General features: G+C 43.0%; 1 protein-coding gene and 1 non-coding gene across 2 annotated transcripts in view; both read right to left on the minus strand.

Moving 5' to 3' along the window:
- AKAP12 (A-kinase anchoring protein 12) overlaps positions 1-22970 on the minus strand; it is a 100747-nt gene that overhangs the window by 28662 nt on the left and 49115 nt on the right. The window contains exon 2 of the mRNA XM_059940984.1: positions 16090-16204. Coding sequence (XP_059796967.1) covers positions 16090-16204 — 115 coding nt within the window. The remainder of the gene's footprint in view (positions 1-16089; positions 16205-22970) is intronic.
- TRNAG-ACC (transfer RNA glycine (anticodon ACC)) lies at positions 17662-17734 on the minus strand. The gene has a single exon. It is a non-coding gene; the product is annotated as a tRNA-Gly (tRNA).

The following is a 22970-nucleotide window of genomic DNA, read 5'->3' on the forward strand; positions in this document are numbered from 1 at the left end:
ATATTATTTAATTCCATTAGGAACAGGCAAATCTATAAAGACATAAAGTGCACTAGCGGTTACTCAGAACTGAAGAGTTGGAAAGACCACTAACAGGTAAGGGGGTTCTTTACGAGGAAATGAAAATGTGCTAAAATTGACTGTGGTGATGGTGGTACAATTCTGTGAATATACTAAAAACCACTGACATGTATACTTTTTTTTTTTTTTTGGCTGCATTGGGTCTTCATTGCTGCGTGCAGGCTTTTTCTAGTTGCGGCGAGCGGGGGTTACTCTTCGATGCGGTGCGCGGGCTTCTCATTGTGGTGGCGTCTCTTGTTGTGAAGCACGGGCTCTAGGTGCTCAGGCGTCAGTAGTTGTGACACGTGGGCTCAATAGTTGTGGCTTGCAGGCTCAGTAGTTGTGGCTCACGGGCTTAGCTGCTCTGCGGCATGTGGGATCTTCCCGGACCAGGGCTCGAACCCGTGTCCCCTGCATTGGCAGGCGGATTCTTAACCACTGCGCCACCAGGGAAGTTCCAGACATTATACTTTAAATGGATCAATTGCATGGTATGTGAATATTTCATTAAAGCTGTTTTTTTAAGAAAAAAAAAAAAAAGAATTTTGTATGAGTTTTGGAGGCTGCAGGGAACCATTGGAGGTTTTAGAGCAGAGTTGGTGGCACAAAATTTGAACTGTGATTTAGAAAAAGTAACCAGGCAGTAATGACAAGGAGGAAGATGTTCTAGAAATAAAATTGATGGAAACCGTGGTGACCAAGGAGAGGAAGGAGTCAAAAGTTACATCACCCACTGTTGGATGAAGGAAGGCAGCAGCAGCCACGTGCATCTCTGAGATCATCGGAATGGCATGAGGCAGGTGAAGTCAAAGGTCTGGAACCCTGAGGAAGAGGAATCTGAAGAAGGGCTCTGACAATGGACAGAGATTAGCGGCCATCAAGGAGAAAATGCCATCAGAAGTCCAAAGTGGAGAGGATTAGGAGATGGAAACAGTGGAAACAGTCAGACACAACTCACAAAGTGGTGACTCAGGATGAGAGCTGAGGAAGCCTGGCAGTCAGGGGAGGCTGGACTAGTGGACGAAACGCTGCAATAAAGACAAGGACCAAGACACCAGGGTCAGTACTGACACGATGTTCATTAACTTCTTCTTCTTTTTTTAAAGGTTTCACATTTATTTATTTATTTATTTATTTTTGGCTGTGTTGGGTCTTCGTTTCTGTGCGAGGGCTTTCTCTAGTTGCGGCGAGCGGGGGCCACTCTTCATCGCGGTGCGCGGGCCTCTCACTATCGCGGCCTCTCTTGTTGCGGAGCACAGGCTCCAGACGCGCAGGCTCAGTAGTTGTGGCTCACGGGCCTACTTGCTCCGCGGCATGTGGGATCCTCCCAGACCAGGGCTCGAACCCGTGTCCCCTGCATTGGCAGGCAGATTCTCAACCACTGCGCCACCAGGGAAGCCCTCATTAACTTCTTCCAAGGAGGCGTGAGTATTTAACCCAAAATTGAGCATCATCGGGAACTGTCGACTTGGACTCACACCAAATCCAGCCCCCGCCCATCACCCCATCCTTCCGTTTTCTTTTCACCCCAGTTTTACGCTCGGAGGAAAATAAACCCAAACCCAGTGAGGTCACTTTTCCTCTGGCTGGAAAGGGCAGGTGAGATCTAAAGGAGCATCTATGCACTGTTACTCCTTTAAAATACTTCAGAGAGAATCTCAGGTTGAGTTAGAAGCTGCTGCAAACTAATAACCATGAAGAAGATGAATATATACACTGAATTAAATGCATTGGGCAGGTTCTCCTGGGCTCAGTGTATTTTCAAGTCTCTGCTGCTCTGCTATGAACACAGACAAATACCAGCTAATTGGATTTTACGGTCCAGTTGAGTTGGACATGTTTGTGTAGACATGGTTATTTTGATTCAAAATCCTCAAGACAAGTAATCTGAAGACTAGCTCCTCAAAGGGACTATTGTAATACAATAGAAAAGCTAACGGGGATTTAAAAGTCACTTAAGATAATTTATCCAAAAAAAAGAAAAAAAGAAAAAAAAAACCAGGCAAGGGGAAAATTATTAAAAAACTCAATCCAAGTAATAAAAGTGATGCAGAATAAGTTTATTTCTCCTCTTATTGAGTTCACATGTTTTTATATTTTTTGCTTTGGCAGTTCTGCTTTTATTAGCTACACCAAATGAAAGTATAGATTTACGTATGAAAATTTAACTGCTTGGGACATATAATATTTAAAGAACCTAAGTGTCCCAATACTAGGAAAATAGTACATTTAACTCTTCATTGGACTATCTGGCAAAACAACATGTTTGCAGCAGTTAATGACATGGAGAAATGCTTACATTGATAGAGAAAGCCACACACCTCTTTGTTCAGTATATAAACTATATATTCAACATAATTTTAGCTTTGCTTTCTAAAATGCATATATATCTGCACATATGTGAGGATAAGGAAAAAAAGAGCCCAGAAAGAAAACTAACAAAAGCCAACCATAGTGGAATTATGGGCAATTTCTGCCCTGATATTTTCCTACACTTTACACATCTTCTACAACAACCTCTGTTACTTTCACGGTTAGAATTGCAGGCACATTTGACATCCAGCTTGGGGTTGCACGGGGTGGTCCAGCACTGCCGGACTTTGAACATTAGAGCAATACCTCCGATTTTCCATTAAAAATGCAAGGCAGTCTAAACCATGATCAATTCCCAATCATGGAATATATAAACTAGCAAGCTGAAAGCAGATTAAAGTCAAAGTGTGATCTTTTAAAAATTAGGAAGTAAGCAAAAAGGTGTTTCATTACCAAATTTGGTCAAGTATTTGCATAGATTTCAAATTCTTTCCTGAGTGCCTTGTGTTCAACTCTTCTATTCCTCTTAGGACTCTGAACTCTCATCTTTGGTTTAGTCTAAAAAAGATTCCAAAGTGTTGAAAAACTAGTTGTAGTTCTGGTTCTTCTGATAGCAATGTGGCCGGGGTAAAATATTCTTTTAAATCTCTGGGCTTCAACTGACGGGAGAATAAATACACCACCCATGCTAATGTTATTCTGAGGTGCAAATAAAGGTTAGCCTCAGCACTACTGAGTGTACTCTAAAAGCATAATAAATGTTAGCTCTTGTGCTTACTTTAAACTATACATTCCCCCATGGGGTAAAAATTAGTTCATGGTTCATCTTACTCTTTATATATGAAGCACAGATTTTATATATATATATATATGTGTGTGTGTGTGTATGTATATGTATATATATACATACATACATACTTAGATAGATATAGATATAGATATTACATAAACTGATATACAGTATATCTCTTCTATTAAAATTTTAGGCGGGGGGTGGGTACCGTTAGGGAAAAAAATGTCTGAAAAGACTCAGTGGGGCAGGGCAGCGGTAATGAAAAGAAGGTTGAGAAATACTGCTTTAAATATAGTTAAGCCTCATTTTAAAAAGTCCTTTGAAAAATACTTCTATAAAGAGCAAGAATGCCTTTTATCATCAGTTTCTCAGAAATGCATCCTAATAAGAGAAGCATCATCTTGCACTAAAAGTAATTAACTTGAGGCTCCCTCTCGATTTTTCGGAAGAGAATGAGACAATCTTTGATTTGTCTGAAGTCTTTCTCAAAAGGAGTGGGAGCGAGGGGCCAGCTGAAGGTTCACGCTGGGAAGAAATAATGATAATTACCTACCCAAGACCCACTGACATTCCACAGCCGCCCATCCGAATTGTGATGTGAACCCGTCAGCAAGCCACATGCAAGACTTCAAATTTTCTTTCTTTTTTTGGGTGCCCAGCATGACTTGCAGGATCTTAGTGGCCTCCCGGGCAGGGAAAGCGCCAAGTCCTAACCACTGGGCTGCCAGGGAATTCCCGACTTTAAATTTTCCGGTAGTCACATTAAAAAGAATAAAAATAAACACTTGAGGTTAATTTTAATATATTTTACCAAACCCAGTATGTCCAGTTACGTCAATAGGTGCTCAATAAGAAAAATTATTAGGGAAATATTTTACATTCCTTTTTTGTACTATTTCACATGTAGAACACACCTCAAATAGGATCAGCCACATTCCAAGGGCTCAACAGCCACATATGGCCAGAGCACAACTTCTAAAACTACAAAAATAACTGAACATCCCTCCTTTATGCTAACTCATTTCCCAATGACAATTCATGTGGGATCTTAGTTCCCCGACCAGGGGTGCAACCTGCACCCCCTGCATTGGAAGCGCGGAGTCTTAACCACTGGACCGCCAGGGAAGTCCCCTGCAATGACAATTCTAGCCCTGCTTCCATCTCCTTGCCTCCTGGACAGAAACAACCAAGCTATCCAATCACAGAACTGCCCTTACTTCAGCATCCAATCTAGAGATGACTCCTTTGTTGTCTCAGAATCATCCAGCATAAGCCCAAATCCTATAATAAAGTCCTCCCACCTCCCACATTACTCCATTACTGAGCCACCCATGCTAGAATCCTCCCTTGGTGCAGCAGGCTAAATAAACCTAACTTGGTATGACTACACATGAGTTCCTGCTGGTCTCTAAGTGGCAAGGAATTAAATTGCCATCGATAGATTTAATTGGTACATCTGTCTCTTTCATTATGTCTTAATTTGAGTTAATATATTCGAATCTATTATTTTCCCAGCAACTTTTACTGTAATCATACACAATGGATAAAGTGCTTAAAATGACTTTTCTTTTCTTTTTTTTTACTTAAAAGGTCAGCTAGTATATTTAGACTGGCTTCAAAAATAATTGCAAAGCAAAAATTTACACTTGCAGGAGTAATAAATTTATTTAACCTGTAGTCACGTGAATTAAAATTTACTTGTAAAGACAACTTTTCTACAAATCTAGAGTGTGATCGTTAAAAGTACATCTTTTTTTAAAGTCAAGGTAGAATTCACTGCCTAGACAAAGACCAAATTCTGGATGACAGAATTTACTTCTAATCCCTCCAGAAAACATAGTCCTGCTCACCAAAATTTATTGCATAAACTCCAAGGTCATGGGAATTCCCTGGCGGTCCAGTGGTTAGGACTCCCAGCTTTCACTGCTGAGGGCCCAGTTTCAATCTCCCTGGTCGGGGAACTAAGATCCCGCAAGCCACTCAGCACAGTCCAAAAAAAAAAAAAAAAAAAAAAAAAGGAATGAATGTTTAGAACAAAAAAATCAGTTCTTAGAAATTAAAAATATAGTGACAAGATGAAATCTATTCTCGAGGACGTTCTCCAAGAGTAAAGAGATACAAACTAGAGAAAAAAAAAGTTTTACTTAGAACCATTCTAGAAGTTCTGAAATCTGAATAATAGTAATCTCGAAAAGAGAGCAAAGAAAAAGAGGGAAATGGAAGACATAACTTCCTACAAATGAAGTGCATGGGTTTCTAGACGGAAAGAGGTCACACGAACCCAGCATGTTGAATAAGTGGATTCACATGAAGATCCATCATTGTTAGATCTTCCGAACTCCGTGAGATAATGAGCTATCCGAGGGATTAAGATCAGAATAGCATCAGATGCCAATAGTAATACATTTATCAAGATGACATTGATAGAATCCTACTGTGTTAGAACACTGATCAGAAATTAACACAACTGGGGCTTCCCTGGTGGCGCAGTGGTTGAGAATCTGCCTGCTAATGCAGGGGACACGGGTTCGAGCCCTGGTCTGGGAAGATCCCACATGCCACGGAGCAACTAGGCCCGTGAGCCACAACTACTGAGCCTGCGCGTCTGGAGCCTGTGCTTCGCAACAAGAGAGGCCACGACAGTGAGAGGCCCGCGCACCGCGATGAAGAGTGGCCCCCGCTTGCCACAACTGGAGAAAGTCCTAGCACAGAAACGAAGACCCAACATAGTGACCAATCAATCAATCAATAAAAAAATAAATAAATCTTAAAAGCAGAAACCTACCATTTAAAAAAAAAAAAAAGAAAAGAAATTAACACAACTGGGGGAACGGTCAGGGCCAAGATTTGACAAGCGTGAGGAAGACATCACATTTCCGTACACTGAGCTTACTAAGTGAGGCCACAGAGCTTGAGGTGAATCCCGGGGGCTCTGCAAGAGGCTGCTTAGGGGCAAACCGTGGCTCTGCTAAGGAGACCTTTTCGACCTTCCACTTTATTTACAACTAACAATGACTTGAAAAGTGGGATTTCTCTTATTCTTATCTCTAGCTACTGTTATCATGTAAAGGCTGTCATCTGCTTATGATCATGTTGGATGAAGTACCAAAAGGGTGACTAAGGATTCCAGCGTTAGAAATACCAACGTGCATGGATATTTTCTTCTATCGTCTTCATTCTATTTGGCAGTAGTTCCTTTAGCAACATCCTTGATAGGGGAACTCCTTTATATACTTCTGAATCAATTTACTTCTCTCCTCCAATCAATTCTTTCAGTACGTAATCCTTGGTTTAAAGCAAACTAAGCTGTTCTCGTGTTTTAAAGAGTCTGAGAAATAAACGCTTCTTTAAAAGTGGGAATATTGAAATTAAAACCCCGTTATGCTTGGCAAGCTTCCATCAAGCACATCCATATCTGAAATATATATATCAGCCCTGGCATTTTTCTTTGAATGTGAGACAGCTTGTCTTCTCTGGGGCGGTTCTGCTCAGAAGAGAAAAGATGAAAGGAAAGACACGATAAATGTTTTCAAATACTTAGAGGGCCGCGATGTGGAAAAGGGAGGTGAGTTTGTTCTATGTAGTCCCAGAAGGCAGCACCAGAAGCAGGGAGCAGCTGGAGGAGGCATATTCTCACTCCAGTGGAATAACAGGTTTCCTTTTATGGAGAAACTCCCCAAACCTTCCCGTGTTTAAGCACAAGAGCCTTCTGAGTGGGGGCAGGAGCCTGGCGTAGACAGCCTCAGAGTTCCTTCCCACGGAGGCTTCCTGGTCCCAAACCTGGCTTTCCAGCTGACAATCATAAAGGCAGGTGTCCCGGGCTGGACTGCATCCTCTCCAAATTTGTATGTTGAAGCTCTAAGCCCCAGCACATAAGAACGTAGCTGTATTTGGAGAGAAAGTTTCTAAAGAGGTGACTAAGTTAAAATGAGACTGTAAGGGTGGACCCGAATCCACTCTGACTGGTGCCTTATAGAAGGGGATTAGGACACACAGAGACACCAGGGATGGGCACACACAGAGGAGAGACCAAATTCTGGATGACAGAACTTACTTCTAATCCCTCCGGAAAACATAGTCCTGCTCACCACAATTTATTGCATAAACTCCAAGGTCATGGGAATTCCCTGGCGGTCCAGTGGTGAGGACACAGTGAGGACACACCGAGAAGCCGGCATCCACAAGCCAAGAAGAGGCTTGTGGACACAGCGAGAAGCCGGCATCCACAAGCCAAGAAGAGGCCTCAGAGAAACTAAACCTGAGGGCACCTTGATCTTGGTGAGAAAATAAATTTCTGATATTCAAGCCACCCATTCTGTGATATATTATTATGGCAGCCCGAGCAAACTAATACAGCAGGATAACTTCCTGGTACTTGGTGTCAGTCTAAATACTGCATGTCCGGTTTAAGACACATTAAAGCAACCAGTTCATTCAATTAATTCAATCCAGCATATATCAGTTTTCACCAAAATAACTAACGCATGCATTGTTAACTGGGGAGCAGGGGGGACTACTTGATATCACATTGTACCGACACATTAATTACAAAAACAGTTTGTAAAAATTCAAAGTATGGTGCTCAAGAATAAGACTCAATTGATAGGCTAAAAAGTTGTAGAACTTAAGCTCAGAGAATATACCTTCCAGAGACATATACAAATAAAGATCAGAGGATTTATGTTATCAAAGCATCCTTTCATATAATATAGGGACATTGTGCTCTAGAATATACATTGCCAGGACCATTTGGGGGTTGCTGTATTAGGTGAAACTGGAGCTGTTTTAAGAACGTCTTTCAGACCTAAATGTCAAAAACCTAAATTTTTTTTTTTTTTTTTTTTGGCTGCGCCACGCAGCACACGGAATCTTATTTCCCCCAACAGGGATTGAACCCGTACGTCCTGCAGTGGAAGCATGGAGTCTTAACCACTGGACAGCCTGGGAAGTCCCCTAAAGAATTTTTATTAAATAAATAAAATGCTAAATTTAATGTTTCCTTTCTTGGCTTAGTTACCATTAGAAAACCATTAACTGCCTCGAGCCCTCCAAGGGAAAGGGTCTGAATCTTGGTATGTTACTTGGACAAGCTATAGGCCATCTTACCTAGGCTCCTCCTCAAGTGGGCCAGAGCATCCATCCTATTCATGGGTGCCCTGGAGTAGCCTCAAAATTACAGCCATTTATAGGTAAGTCTTTGCAGTAATTTAAGATTAACTGACAGTCTTTAGGGCATTTATCAACATCTTGCACTCATTCTGGGCCAGAACCAACCCCTAATTACATGATTCTGATCTCCTCCCATGTAGGGGGAGAAAAACGTTACTTTGTGGCCACATTTATGAAGCTCCTTATCTTTCTTTCATACCTAAATAATTACATATGGAGACATTCTTGAATGTTTTCCCATCCTGAACTTTTTTTTTTTTAATTTACTTATTTTTGGCTGCATTGGGTCTTCGTTGCTGTGCGTGAGCTTTCTCTAGTTGTGGTGAGCGGGGGCTACTCTTCGTTGCGGTGTGCGGGCTTCTCACTGCAGTGGCTTCTCTTGTTGCGGAGCACGGGCTCTAGGCGCGTGAGCTTCAGTAGCTGTGGCACGTGGGCTTCAGTAGTTGTGGCTCGCAGGCTCTAGAGCGCAGGCTAGGTAGTTGTGGCGCACGGGCTTAGTTGCTCTGCGGCATGTGGGATCTTCCCGGACCAGGGCTCGAACCCGTGTCCCCTGCATTGGCAGGCGGATTCTAAACCACTGCACCACCAGGGAAGTCCCCCTTTTGAATTTTTTGTTCATTAAAGTAAAAAGTTCAAATCTAGAAGATGGCTTTTAAGATCAAACTAAAAAGAAAAAACATAAAAGTGTTTTTATAAAAAGGCATAATGAAATTGCCAAGTAGATTCCCACCTGCCTAAAGTCACTTGCATATCTTCAACAGTTAATCCATCATTGGCTTTGTAATGCCTATATTACCAGTACTGCTGATGGGACTCAGTCACAGAATTTCAGAGACGGACGAGGATGTTCATTTTACAGATGAAAACTGCTGCTCAATGAGATAAAGGGATGTATTCAAGGTCACACAGAAAAACACTGAGAAAGGCAGTCTCGCCCGTGTTTTACTCTCCTGGAATTAACTGATTATAAAAGGGAGGGAGGGTGGATAGAAGCCTTACTCCTTCTTCCTTCACGCAGCCCACCCCAAATTTTCAAGTTAGACCAAAAGTAAAGGTTCATTGCACTGTCAGACTTAAATAGACTTCAGAGGGAAGAAAGCTCTATATAGCTTGGATGTTAGTTACTGAAAAATAAATCTGTGTTTCTTTAAAGATGAAAGCAGTAGAGTATTTGTACCAGAAATTTGTCAATGACATAACTAATTTCAGAGAGGCACGCTAAAAATATTGCTGTGGAGCAGAGGACTGAATTAAAACCAGTTCCCAGAAAGTGCAGACTGTAGGACTTTTGCCTAAGTTCAAGGCCTATTTTGTGAGAGTTTCAAAACATTACAAAACAGGATACAGCTTGAGAAAATGTCATGTATTAATATTGTATTTGAAGTACCAGAGCGTTGGAAGGGAGACCCCTCTCTGTCTATCCAGCCTTCATATTTCATAGCATCACTGGGCGTTCTTATTTAGTTGCAGGCAGGTCAGGGTCTGATTTCATGTTTCCAGGCAACAACACCTGGATAACCAATAGTGGGCACCTGTGAGAGCCCAGCACTGAAAAGTACCAGCTTTGTCAGTGCTGATGCAACAAAGGAAAGGGAGCCTTGGATACATCTAGAAAGCTCTGGTATTTACATAGGGAATGAATTGATATAAAGGGAAAAGCCAACAGATCCTCCTCTCCCATATGAGTGAAAATGTAATATTGTTAACTCTAACTTAAAACTGTGTCTTCACTTGTTCAAATATTTTTTTTTTGAGCACTTACTATGTGTCAGACACTGTTCTAGGCTCAGGGGATTCAACACTGAAACATAAAGATCCCACCCCGACCCCCCATCCCAAGAAATGTCTGCTCTCATGGTTCTTATATTTTAGCAGAGGTGGGAGGTAAGAGACAGGCATACTAAACACCAAATGTTGACAACTGATGTAGAGAAAAATAAAGGAGGCATGGAGGGTAGTATTTGTGCAACACACATGTCTTCATGAGAATACTAACAAGGTACCAATTATGTCACAAATTGAAGGAGAAAAGGGATTGACTCATAATAACATTTCTTCCCAGTTGGGAAAACTGTATCACAGAAAAACAAGTATTTCGGAGGGTCATCTTTTAACAGAAACCTAGAGCAGCACTTGGGGTACTCATTCTTCACATAAAGTTATTAAATGATCAAAAAGCAAAGAAGAACAACTTGTAACTTCCGAATGGATTTTCTGTAAGGTAACAAGATCCACGGGGAGGGCTGTGATCGCTTGGCAGTAATCTCCGGCCTTCCCATATCCCAAAGGCACTGTACACCAGAAGCTGCCAGGTTCAAACAGCAAATTCAATAAAGGCCAAGACAGTGACATTCAGCACCATTAGAAACATGAAATTCTCCACAGTGCTGCAGATTCAGCTTCTAGATAACTGAGCAACGGATCCTCCATTTTTGTTACTGTATCTGCAGGGAAAATATCAGGACGTAGAAGACTAGAACCTTGAGAAGGATAAGGAACACACTCTCTCAAAGACTTCTGCTTTAAGTGACAAGATTTTTTTGGCGTGGCGGGTATTTCTTCTTGGGGGTGAGAGGATGTTTTCCAGGCTCGCCTCCCAGGTCAGAGAAATCACGTGCAGGGATTCACGTGCGTAGTTCCTTAAGCGGCCTCCTCACCATCACCATGCTGCTCAGCAGAGCAAAGTCTGTTCCCCCGGTTTGCTGGCTGATACTTGCGGCTGACCCCAGAGTAGCAAATGCCAAGGGCAGAGCTCCCAGCTGCAGCTGCTGGTGTAAATGCCCTCACTCTGGGTATGCAAATAGTATAAGGCATATGTGGACAAAAATTCAAAAACCAAGGAGAGGACCACCATTGTGTGTTTGTTTCACACAAGCAAATGTGACCTGTGAAGGATGGAGAAAACATAACATTCACAGGCTTTACAATGTTTGCTGTAGCTACTCTGCAGAAAGACAAATCTCAAAGAACCCCAAAAATAACTGCCTTGTAAATGATATATTCAAATGTACTAAGATCACAGTCACATGATTAACTCGTATATGGCAATGAGTTCGGTAGGCACTTTAACAAATATGTTATTATCAAAATAAAGAGGTCTCGGGACTTCCCTGGTGGCGCAGTGGTTAAGAATCCACCTGCCAATGCAAGGGACACGGGTTCAAGCCCTGGTCCAGGAAGATCCCACATGCCACAGAGCAACTAAGCCCGTGCACCACAACTACTGAGCCCGCATGCCACAACTACTGAAGCCCGTGCTCCTAGAGTCCATGCTCCACAACAAGAGAAGTCACCTCAATGAGAAGCCCACGCACCAAAATGAAGAGTAGCCCCAGCTCGCGGCAACTAGAGAAAGCCCATGTGCAGCAACGAAGACCCAAACCAGCCAAAAATAAACAAATAAATTAATTTTTTTAAAAAAGAGGTCTTATGTTTTTTGATTTTGTAATACTTAATTTCCCCATCTGTTTGGAAAGAAAATAATCTGCCCAACAGATATTAAGACTGAATCAAAAAAAGAAAAATCTAAAAGTTTTAATTTGCAAAAATTTGAAATCTAAAGTTGGACCCGGACTGAGATATAATGTTTTAAAAATCATTCTTGTTCAGGCACCCATAGAAACTCATAGAAAACCATATAAACGATAGACTATAAAACAAACGATAATCTGGGTTGGGAGGGGTCTTCTTTTTTATTAATCTTTCCAGCAGAAGAGATTAAAATCAGCAGAAGCAGATTTTCCACAAAACTAATGGCACTTGTGCAGCCCCTGTGAATGCTGGCATGGCATGGCTGGATAGAACTTTCTGGTTGGGAAAAGGCTGTATTTCTGTATAAGCATTGTGATAAATGATAAATCGCCTAAAAAGAACTCAGAAAAAAGGGACTAACTCCAAGGCTAAAGTAATTTGTTGTGAATTCTTTTTTTTTCATTTTAATAAATATTTGTTTTCATGCCTGACTGTATACTCTCTAAAAGATGGCCCCTGAAATTATATGATCTTCAAACTCCCTCCAAAACACACACACACACGTGTGTGTATATATCTATATATATAGATATATATGTGTGTGTGTGTGTGTGTGTGTATGTGTGTGTGTGTATGTATGTATCTATCTATCTATCTATATATCTGACCCCTACTGCATAGTTTTGAAAATATTTAGTAAGCAGGTCCCTTTTTCTGTCATTTAAAGAAAGTTTACAAGGAAATAGGATTTCATTTTCACTATAGGAAGAGGATTGGTTCTGAATTACCAGTATTTCTGGTTTCAGAAAGAGAGCAAGTCAAGGTAGAAGAATATTTTGCATTCTACATTTGTCTAAATATTGTCTGTCACTTTAAATTAAAAGCCCTCGAGCAGGAAGGCCCCTCATTTATAGTTTTCTCCCATCCAAGGATCCACCTATGGCAGGACCAAATTCCACTGCTGGCCAATCCTCCCAGGGACCAGGATGGCTCAGAGCTTTCCTTACTGAAGTGGGCAAGAGTAGAAACAAAGGCCCACCAAATCCTACAAATAAGCATTACATACCAAATTATGCCTTCATTTACATTACAGTAAGCTGCCATGTAGAACACGGATTCCTGGAAATACATAAAATCTAACTACAGGTTATCACCTATGTCAAAAGAAAAGCATGAAAATATACTGTTTAATAATTTAACATAAAGAATTTTCTGCATTTGCATTGCTAGGCAGACAAAATAGGAAAAGAAAAAATAATAAAAACAAGTGTACCAGGCTGCCTCAGAGACACCCTAACAAGCCAAAGCAATAACAGTTCTGCTTAAAACAGTAAAAGCTCAGCCCAAAGGCAGAGCCTCCAGAAATGCCTCTGGGGGGTGGCCTCTGCAGCCCTGGGCCACATGGGGGTCCTTTCTAGGCCCCCAGGCCTTTTCAGGATCTGTGAAGGACAAGGTATATTAATTACCACTCTTCCTGCGAGAGGCATCAGTATTTGCTCAGACCCCCAAGGCCATGGTGGGCTCAGGGAGACAATGGAATAATCACAGGGTGGGAACAGAGTCACTTTCCGTAAAAATCAGTGTTTAAACACATGGCTGAAAAGTGAAAGAAACTACATCTGGACTAAACGAAGATAGCCAGCGGATCTCCTAGCCAGCGGATCTCTGGTAAACAGGCCACAGATTAGACAGGATTTCCACGCTACCTAGGATTGTATGGAAACAAGGGCATCGACTGAAGCCCCTCCCTTCTCTTATCAACACTCCACACCAGATCTGATAAAAAGGCCTGGCCCGACACTCCCTTGGGGGCATATTTCAGTGATCCCACATTGCCAAAATACTTTCTGAAGCCACTCGCCTTTCAGAAGAGCCCTCCAACCCAGCGCATTTTCCCTTCTGGGTTTTCATTCTACCCCTTGCTCAGACGATGCCATCCCAGTGGGCAAGCCTGTGGACGTGCCCCACACAGCGGGTGAGAGCTCGTGCTTGGAAATCTGCTGATCTGGGTTTCAATCGAGATAGGACCTGTCTCACGGGGTTACTGCTAGAGGCCATACCGCACAAAAGGCACAGTTCCAGGACCCATAATAAAAGCTTGTGAAGTGCTGGCTGTTCTTATTCTCCTCCCTTCGGCTGGCAGCCCCTGTCCCAACAAATCTAAACCTAACCTCCCCTCAGTCCCCAGACCTTATCCCACCCCCTGACCTCAAACGAGGGTTCCTCCAGAACTCTGAGCAGCTCTCATCTCTTGCAAAATTCATTAGATAATCAACATGTTGCCTTGTCTTAACCTTTTTTTTTTTTTTTTTTTGGCCATGCAGCATGTGGGATCAAACTGACCAGGGATCAAACCCGTGCCCCCTGCACTGGAAGCCTGGAGTCTTAACCACTGGACCGCCCGGGAAGTCCCCCTTACTTTCATCTTAGGGAGCCTTCCATAGACTAGCTTGTCTCCCCTGATGGGCCGTTTCTTAGCTTTCTTCATCCTCCCTGAAGCACAGGGCACGGTGGCTTGCCCATCCATGGAAGGCTCCGAAACGGCTGTGGCTTGATTTGATTCAAAAGTTATCATGGGAAGGACAGAGCGTGGGACTCTGGAATTTGAGTTGGGGCCGTTCCAATTACTTTGGTAGAAATTATTTGAAACTCTCGCACTAGGTCGTGCAGATCCTCTTTCTGTGAGGCTGTATGTATTTCTAGCTTTATATGGTGCCTGTGGTGCTATAGAAAGATCAGGATTCCCACCAACTTCAAAAGCAGCCCCCTGCTTGCAGCAGCTCCACAGGGGCATTGAACACGAGGAGAAACAGGTTCCACATGTTAGAAGAATCTCATCTCAACGAGGCAATGGCCAGTCTCCTTTCACAAGACTTTCCCTTCATTTGTCTTATTCACATTACATGTAAGCTTGAGTTCACTGTATGGAAAATGATCATTCTGAGCCTCTTCAACAGCAGTGGTTAAATGATTCCTTTATGACTAAATGGAACAACGAGACAAGAAACAGGAACAGAAGGGGCTTCCCTGGTGGCGCAGTGGTTGAGAATCTGCCTGCCAATGCAGGGGACACGGGTTCGAGCCCTGGTCTGGGAGGATCCCACGTGCCGCAGAGCAACTGGGCCCGTGAGCCACAACTACTGAGCCCGTGCATCTGGAGCCTGTGCTCCCCAACAAGAGAGGCCGCAACAGTGAGAGGCCCACGCACCGCGATGAAGAGTGGCCCCTGCTCGCCGCAACTAGAGAAAGCCCTCACACAGAAATGGCCCAACACAGCCAAAAATAAATAAATAAATAAATAAATTTTTGGGACTTCCCCAGTGGCACAGTGGATAAGACTCTGCGCTCCCAAAGCAGGGGGCCCGGGTTCGATCCCTGGTCAGGGAACTAGATCCCACATGCATGCCGCAACTGAGTTTGCATGCCACAACTAAGGAGCCCGCCTGCTGCAACTAAGGAGCCCGCCTGCTGCAACTAAGGAGCCCACATGCCGCAACTAAGGAGCCCGTGAGCCACAAATAAAGAGCCCGCCTTCCACAACTAAGACCCGGTGCAACCAAATAAATAAATAAATATTTAAAAAAAAAAAAAAAAAAAAAAAAAGAAACAGGAACAGAGGAAGGTTCTTCTCCAACACGTGGCCTTCGCAAGAGACCTACTTGTCAAGGTGCTTGATTCTGACCCCCAGGTGTAGTCCCCAGCCCCTCCATGGGCTGAAATCAAACCAGTGATAGCGTGGTCACAGATGTGCTTTCCAATAACCACCTCTTGAGGATCTCTGGGCTCAAGAGCTATAACACATGCAGCATACCATAGTTTGGGCAAAGATGTATGCACCTTGAAATGTACACTACCAGAAAATTCTTCGCAAGGCCAGTAGGCTACTCTAGAGTGAGAGATACTGACTCTGAAAGCAACCAAGACTTCAGCATTTCCAACAAGAATTCACATTCGACATCAGACAAGTAGTTGGAATAAGGCAACAATAACAACAACAACAAAAAGATCATGAAGTTTCAGGTAAGGATGCCTGAGAAAAAGGAAAAACAACTTCACTTCCGATACCCAAGCGTTACTATAAGCTCCCACGGGGCTATGCAAATGGCCAGGTAAATACTTCTTTCTGCAATCAATTGATTGCTTTTGTTGTCAACATCACCCACCCCCAGGTAGGATGACAGTGCCCATTCTACCCAGGCCTGTTTTTATTGTTCTGCGGGGATTGCAGGTGTTGTTTGTTCTCCAGCCCCCGGTTCTGCCCAGCCCCCGGCAAGGTGACTTACCATCTGTGACAGTGACTTCCTCCGCCTGGCCATTCAGGGCTCCCTCCTGGAGGCCGAGCTCTCCTTGCTCAGCTAAGCCGTTCACAGTGGACAGCTGACCATTCTTCTGTAGTAGCTACGGGGAAGACAGAACCATGTAAACTTAATTTCAATCTTCACAACCAATTTAGAAATGATACTGTAAGTTCGAGAATATAAATCATTAAGAGGAGAAATACAGAGAAATGGAGGGCTGGTGACAGTGAAGATTTAAGTCTTTTTTTTTTTTTTTTTTTTTTTGTCTGAATGATCCAGCTATCTTACAAGAGATACAAGGAGCTATGAGCAAGCAGATAGGACTCTGTATCTGGATAAAGGTACACACCATTCATGCATTCGTTCACTCTTCTGAAAAACCAGGCATAGGCATGATACACAACACCCATCATTCCAGGCCTGTTTGAGATTTCACGACGACTAAGTCAGGTGTGGTCCCAGACACTTTGAGCTTACAAACTACTGTGGAAGGCAGACAGCCCTCTGAAAAATATTTTTTACTTTAAAATAATGTTTCCTTGTGATTATTCACAAGTTATGCATATTTGGCTGGAATACATATCTAAGCGACAATGTGTCCTTCTCGGGGAAGAGGGCAGACATTTAAATAAATAATTACTGAATTGCAGCTATGGAAACTGTCACGAAGAAGGAATACACACAGCAAATGACAACAAACAGAGGGCCATGACCTAGGCCAGGGTGTCGTGAAGGTTTCTCTGAGGAAGTAAAGGTAAAGCTGAGATCTAAGATGTCAGCAAGGGGTATGTGAGCAAAAGGTAGGGGAGGCAAGTGAGAAGGCCCCGTGGTTCAAAGGCCAGTGTATCCAGAGCCAAGTGAACAAAGAAGAAACGCCTAACACGTGTATTCATGAGTCATTGTATTTTCCTTAAAAATATTACTAAAACGGTGGTTTACAATCGTCCCCATAGGATAGCCCATGCAATTGACGTCATCAGATGCAAAAACAGTAGACGTATAGACATGCCCAGTTGTTTTTTTTTTCCGCCCCAGGGCTTGCAGGATCTTAGTTCCCCAACCAGGGATTGAACCCGGGCCCACAGCAGTGAAAGCGTGAGCCCTAACCACTGGACTGCCAGGGAATTCCTAAGACATGCCCTAATTTTTTAAATCCTGAGAATACAGGTAAAAAGTTTTAAGCCAAATAAAAATCGTACAATAACCATTAGGAACCTAAGGATTTCAACAATGCTTTATGGTCCACATACATTTCTCATTTTCCTTAAAACCAACTTAGCGAGGTGCTAGTGTTTCCATTTTACAGATGAAGACACTGAGATTCGAAGTGATTACAGAGGGGTAGGCTGGCTGGCCACGGGTCCCACAGCTCAGCCATGGCCTGAAGGCCAGAGCTCACCACCAACTACTTCCAGAGATTTTTCTTTTTCTTCTTCTTCTTTTTTTTAATATACAGATGGTTTCTTTTTTTTTTTTTTTTTTAGTATTTATTTATTTGGCGGCACTGGGTCTTAGTTGCGGCATGCGGGATCTTTAGCTGAGGCATACGGGATCTAGTTCCCTGACCAGGGATGGAACCCGGGCGCCCTGCATTGGTAATGCAGAGTCTTAACCACTGGACCACCAGGGAAGCCCCCAGAGATTTTTCCGCAACACAACAAAGTGTTGGAGGACCTGTTACTATGCACAATGACAAAATGCCTTAAATAGTATCCCATAGTACCCAGACCCATGCCAAAGTAATCTCAAAGCTGGACACTCTGTTTGGCACCATTCCATGCCGTTTACAGGCCAATGGAGCATGCTGGCCAAACCATAGGCTTCCATCAGAGCCTTGAAGGGAGTAGATCCAATTCAAGACGATCAATCCAGAAGGCTCGAATGGTGCTGAAATGGATTTCACCTGGCTGTTCCCTGCTCCCAGCAAAGATGCCCTGCAACTGCAAAAGCTGCCTTCTGAAATACCGTCACTGTACGCTAATACTCTCACTACAGATGGGAGAGCTGGCTTCAAAATGCCCATGCTGAGTCCGTGTATTAGACAGGATGCTCAGATTACACTTCCACTTAAAGTCTGCTCTTACCAAAATATGAAAGATGGGAGTTTTAAATGAAACCTAAAGACGAAAGCACAGGAGATGGGGCAGGGTGGTATCCCCACAATGCTCATCAGCAAAAATGTCAGCGTTTAAGAGTATTTTAACTAAATCCACTAGTCTTATGCACGAGTTAGACTGAGATTTCATTAATAATGTGATGAAGAGCTAGTGGGGGAAAGCAGGAAATGCATATTATTGCGGGCTACACGGTCAACCAATGAATCTTAAACCTAAAAAATTTAACACAGATAGCATGGCATGGCAACGTAAGCAGGGGAATGAAAGACAGCCATTCTAATACCTCGATTTCAAGTCAAAAAACGTTGGTCAACTGTGCTACTAGTTTAGGACCCAGAACTCTGAAGTTTATTACAGAGTCTAGAGTTCTACAGAGTTTCTGTAATTCTTGAGCTATTTCTCACAATTCTTCATGAATTGTCAAATCCAAGACATCTTTAGCAGGAGCCAAATTGAGTATCTTTAAACTTGAGGGATCTACAGGACACGGCACAAATTTTCATCTACTCTTTTAGAAGTGTTACACGTATACAATGATGTATTACATTAGATGATATAAAATAAAATGAGTCTTTGAGATCACCTGCCAGCCCCCTTTATAGTCAAGCGTGATAAGTAAATTGTGGATTAGTTATTCCCCGTGACCACAGGGCAACTGTCTTTACCACAGAAAGGCACTTGCTGACTTAACTTTGGTGACAATTTATGACAGCGACATCACTGAAACCGAGTTTAGAGCTTATTTTATCATATGCATAGCTTGGGTCCAGCAAGTGTGCCCAAGCTCTGACCCATGAGTGATGTCTTGAGCATTCAAAGCCCGTGACACACCAGCCCTCCACACAACAGTGGGACGTCATTCCATTCAGCCATACTCAGACATGTCCACCATTCTGTGTTTCACTTAGAGATGCTTTTTACAAAATCTCACGTGTTCTTGTAGATGGATAATTCACTTTTTGGGCAACCCAATCTATGGCGTTTTTGTTTTCCTTTTCTCCCATTCCCAACCATCTAAACAATTCACACTATTGTTAAGGGTTCAGGTGCTTCCGAGAGTGATCAGCACGTTAAAGTCACCTCAAATCCCAAGAAACCTAACCCACGGTTCCTTAACGCTTAAGTTCTTTCGGTCTTTTCTATGTGTTTACATGCACACAAGCTTTCTTTTTTTAAAAAACAAAAATGGGGACTTCCCTGGTGGCACAGTGGTTAGGAATCTGCCTGCTAGTGCAGGGGACACGGGTTCGAGCCCTGCGGGAAGATCCTACATGCCGCAGAGCAACTGAGCCCGTGCGCCACAACTACTCAGCCTGTGCTCTAGAGCCCACCAGCCACAACTGAGCCCATGTGCCACAACTGCTGAAGCCTGCGTGCCTAGAGCCCGTGCCCCACAACAAGAGAAGCCACTGCAATGAGAAGCCCACACACCGCAACGAAGAGTAGCCTCCGCTCGCCGCAACTAGGGAAAACCCGCGTGCAGCAACGAAGAACCAATGCGGCCGAAAATAAATAAATTTATTTAAAAAAAAAAGAATACATGCTTTTATAACCTGATTGCTTCGTACATTGTGGATGCATTTCTTTGTCACTAAACGCACATCTGGCTCGTCCTCAGTCTTTCTCTCTTTTCTCTGTAACTCAGATGCCCACAGAAGACAAGGATTTCAGTTAAGCCCAGATAGACCCTGAAAGACGTACAGACACAACTCAGTGACACATGGGGTGGGAAGGGCCGGGGCCGGAGCCAGACGAGATGCGAGGGGAGGAAAGCGGTATCGGATTGAAGTTTCCAAACGCGTTCATGCTGAAGCTTCCTCACATAGCTTTATCCATCCACCTTGTTCTTACTTTTATGAACAGTTAGGTCTTTTGAGATGAGAGCTAGACTTCAAAGGCATGCTTTTTGCACTGAAACACAGCTAGCACCGGGAAATCTATTTTCCCACTGGATTTCTGCTTCAAAAACGGTAAACGCCCCCTTTGAGCAAATCAAAACCCTAAATGTTTTCAAGCTTATCTCCCTTGAGTGGGTCAGCCAGAGTTTATTCCCGTAAAGCACTACCACATTACAACTAAACAAGCTTTAAAAACAAGTCTCGAATGCTTCCAGAAACAGCGTCGTCCTCTCATTCCTCTAAGAACAACAACAGAAAACATCAAAATGGTAGCTGAGGCATGGCAGAAAAGACACCCGATGTCTCTGTCCCCTTTCGTTCTCCACAGGACGGCCCACAGCTTGCTCTGAACCCCTTTGCAGAGTAAGCTGTAGGGGTATCAAGCTCTTTAATGAACATGCTAAACCATGAACAAAACGGGTGAGCTCTTGACGTGTGTCGGGATGCTGGGGGAAGAGGAGGCGAGCCTGCGAACCATTTCCGCCGCAGGAGTGATGCTCCCGGCTCCACCATCTCACTGGAGGACCAGCGCAGGCGGGAGAGGCCAGAGCCCTGCAGTCCACGGAGCAGGTGAGGCTCTGAGCAGTGCAACTGGTCCCAACGATAACAGCAAAACCCAAGAAGCAGAACTGTTACATGGCTGTAACCAGGAAGGAACCAGAACCTTGTCAATATAAGGAGGACACATGCACAAATGGTGAGAATAAAAAAAGATAATCTGGAAATGATTTTAAATCCCATGTCAGAACTTATAAAGAAGACTCTTCAGGGACTTCCCTGGTGGCGCAGTGGTTAAGAATCCGCCTGCCAGTGCAGGGGACACGGGTTCAAGCCCTGGTCCGGGAAGATCCCACATGCTGCCGAGCAACTAAGCCCATGTGCCACAACTACTGAGCCTGCGAGTCACAACTACTGAGCCTGCATGCCACAACTACTGAAGTCCGTGCGCCTAGAGCCCGTGCTCCGCAACAAGAGAAGCCACTGCAATGAGAAGCCTGCTCACTGCAATGAAGAGTAGCCCCCGCTCTCTGCAACCAGAGAAAGCCCGCGTGCAGCAATAAAGACCCAACACAGCCAATAAATAAATAAATTAATTAATTTTAAAAAATGGTACCAACAAAGCGCATGTAATAGAGATGTATTTTATGTTGTAATATTAATTTTAAAAAGCAAACTAAACAGTTATAGATACAATATGATTACAAATATATATAAGAACATACCCCAAATAGCTAAATATATGGTGATAACAATATTACCAAATTGTTAATATCACAGTATACCAAATAATCATCGGGGAGGGAACAATGAATTTTTCATATCCTTTGTTTTTCTACTTTTCTGTGTTCTGTTCCTTGTCTAATACACCTGATTACTTTTATAACTGGGTGGTGGGAGAGAAGCTTTTCCTTCACAAGTTATTCTGTCTTAGTTTGTTTATTGTTAGTATGGCTGGGAGACAGTTAAGAAAATTTTGCTTTACCGATTGCCAGTCACATGAATTTTCATGGGAAAAGAGAACTGCTTTAAGATAGGAACTTGACATTGAGATCATATTTCAGGAGCCTTTTCATACAAACTAAGCCATATTCACTCCTCAACCGTGGATGATACGGTGGGCTCAGAAGCACAGCAGAGGGCTGGGTGCTCTGGGGAAAGATGAAAAACGTCAAATCTGGTATTTTTATAATTGTCACAGGCTGAAACTTGGTAATTCCAGGTCAGCAAACAGGAGGTGGCCGGGAGAGCAGGGTCTGATCTGCCATCTACTTGATCTTTGGCCTTGGGAATGTTATTTAGCTTCTCACAGCCTCCTCTCTTTTTCTGTAAACTGGGATAAGAATTCATTTCTACCTACCGCAATGAATATCTGCAGCATCACCCCACACATGTTAAGTGGCTAATAAGTCAACTATTAACATAAGTTTTGGCAGTTTTTGTTCTACCATTTGCTCAACAACTGCGATCTAATGGGAATGAATTGCCCTGTGCCCATTTCCCCTCTAAAATGAAACCTCCAAGTCTTCCTTCCTGTTGCCGCCAAGCTCTGCACCCAGCAGAACACCTGGTGTGAAGACTCCTAATTCTTCTAATTTTCTAATGGTCTGGGTGGGAGAAGAGGAGCAAGGTAGTTTATACAAAGGTCTAAATGGAGGGGAGCCACCTGAGTTTTTTCTTTTCGTTTTTCTTTTCTTAACCCTAGAAGGTACAGGGGAAACAGCAGACAGAGCACAGTCAAGCTCCTGTCAGCCATGGAACCTTATCTCTGAGCTCATTTTCCCAATTATAAATTGAAACTAATACCATCTCTATTTTCAGGCTGGTTGAGATTCAAATGAAATAATATTTGGGAAAGTTCTCTCTCTAAATGGAAAAGCACTCAGAAGCCATTATATAAGTCTGTCCACTTGATCAAATCAAGGCAAAGGTTGTACTCCAGTATTTTTCCAGCCCTTATATCACACTAAGGGTGCCTTTTAAAAATTGCCCTCATGTTTGTGTTAAAGAGGGTTTCTTTCTTTCTTTCTTTTTTTTAAATTTTATTGGATTATAGCTGATTTACAATGTTGTGTTAGTTTCAGGTGTACAGCAAAGTGATTCCGTTTTCAGATTCTTCTCTCATACAGCTTTTTCAGATTCTTTTCTCATATAGGTTATCACAGAATACTGAGTAGAATTCCCTGTGCTGTACAGTAGGTCCTTGTTGGTAGTGTGTGTATGTTAATCCAAACTCCTGGTTTATTCCCCCCGACCCCCACCCCCGCAAGGAGGGTTTGGAAGGAGGCAGCATTAGATGTGAGATGATAAGGAATCCAACAAAATGAGACATCTGTGTACAGGGACCGCATCT

Source organism: Balaenoptera ricei, chromosome 12 (genome assembly GCF_028023285.1).
Source record: "Balaenoptera ricei isolate mBalRic1 chromosome 12, mBalRic1.hap2, whole genome shotgun sequence".
Lineage (NCBI taxonomy): Eukaryota > Metazoa > Chordata > Mammalia > Artiodactyla > Balaenopteridae > Balaenoptera > Balaenoptera ricei.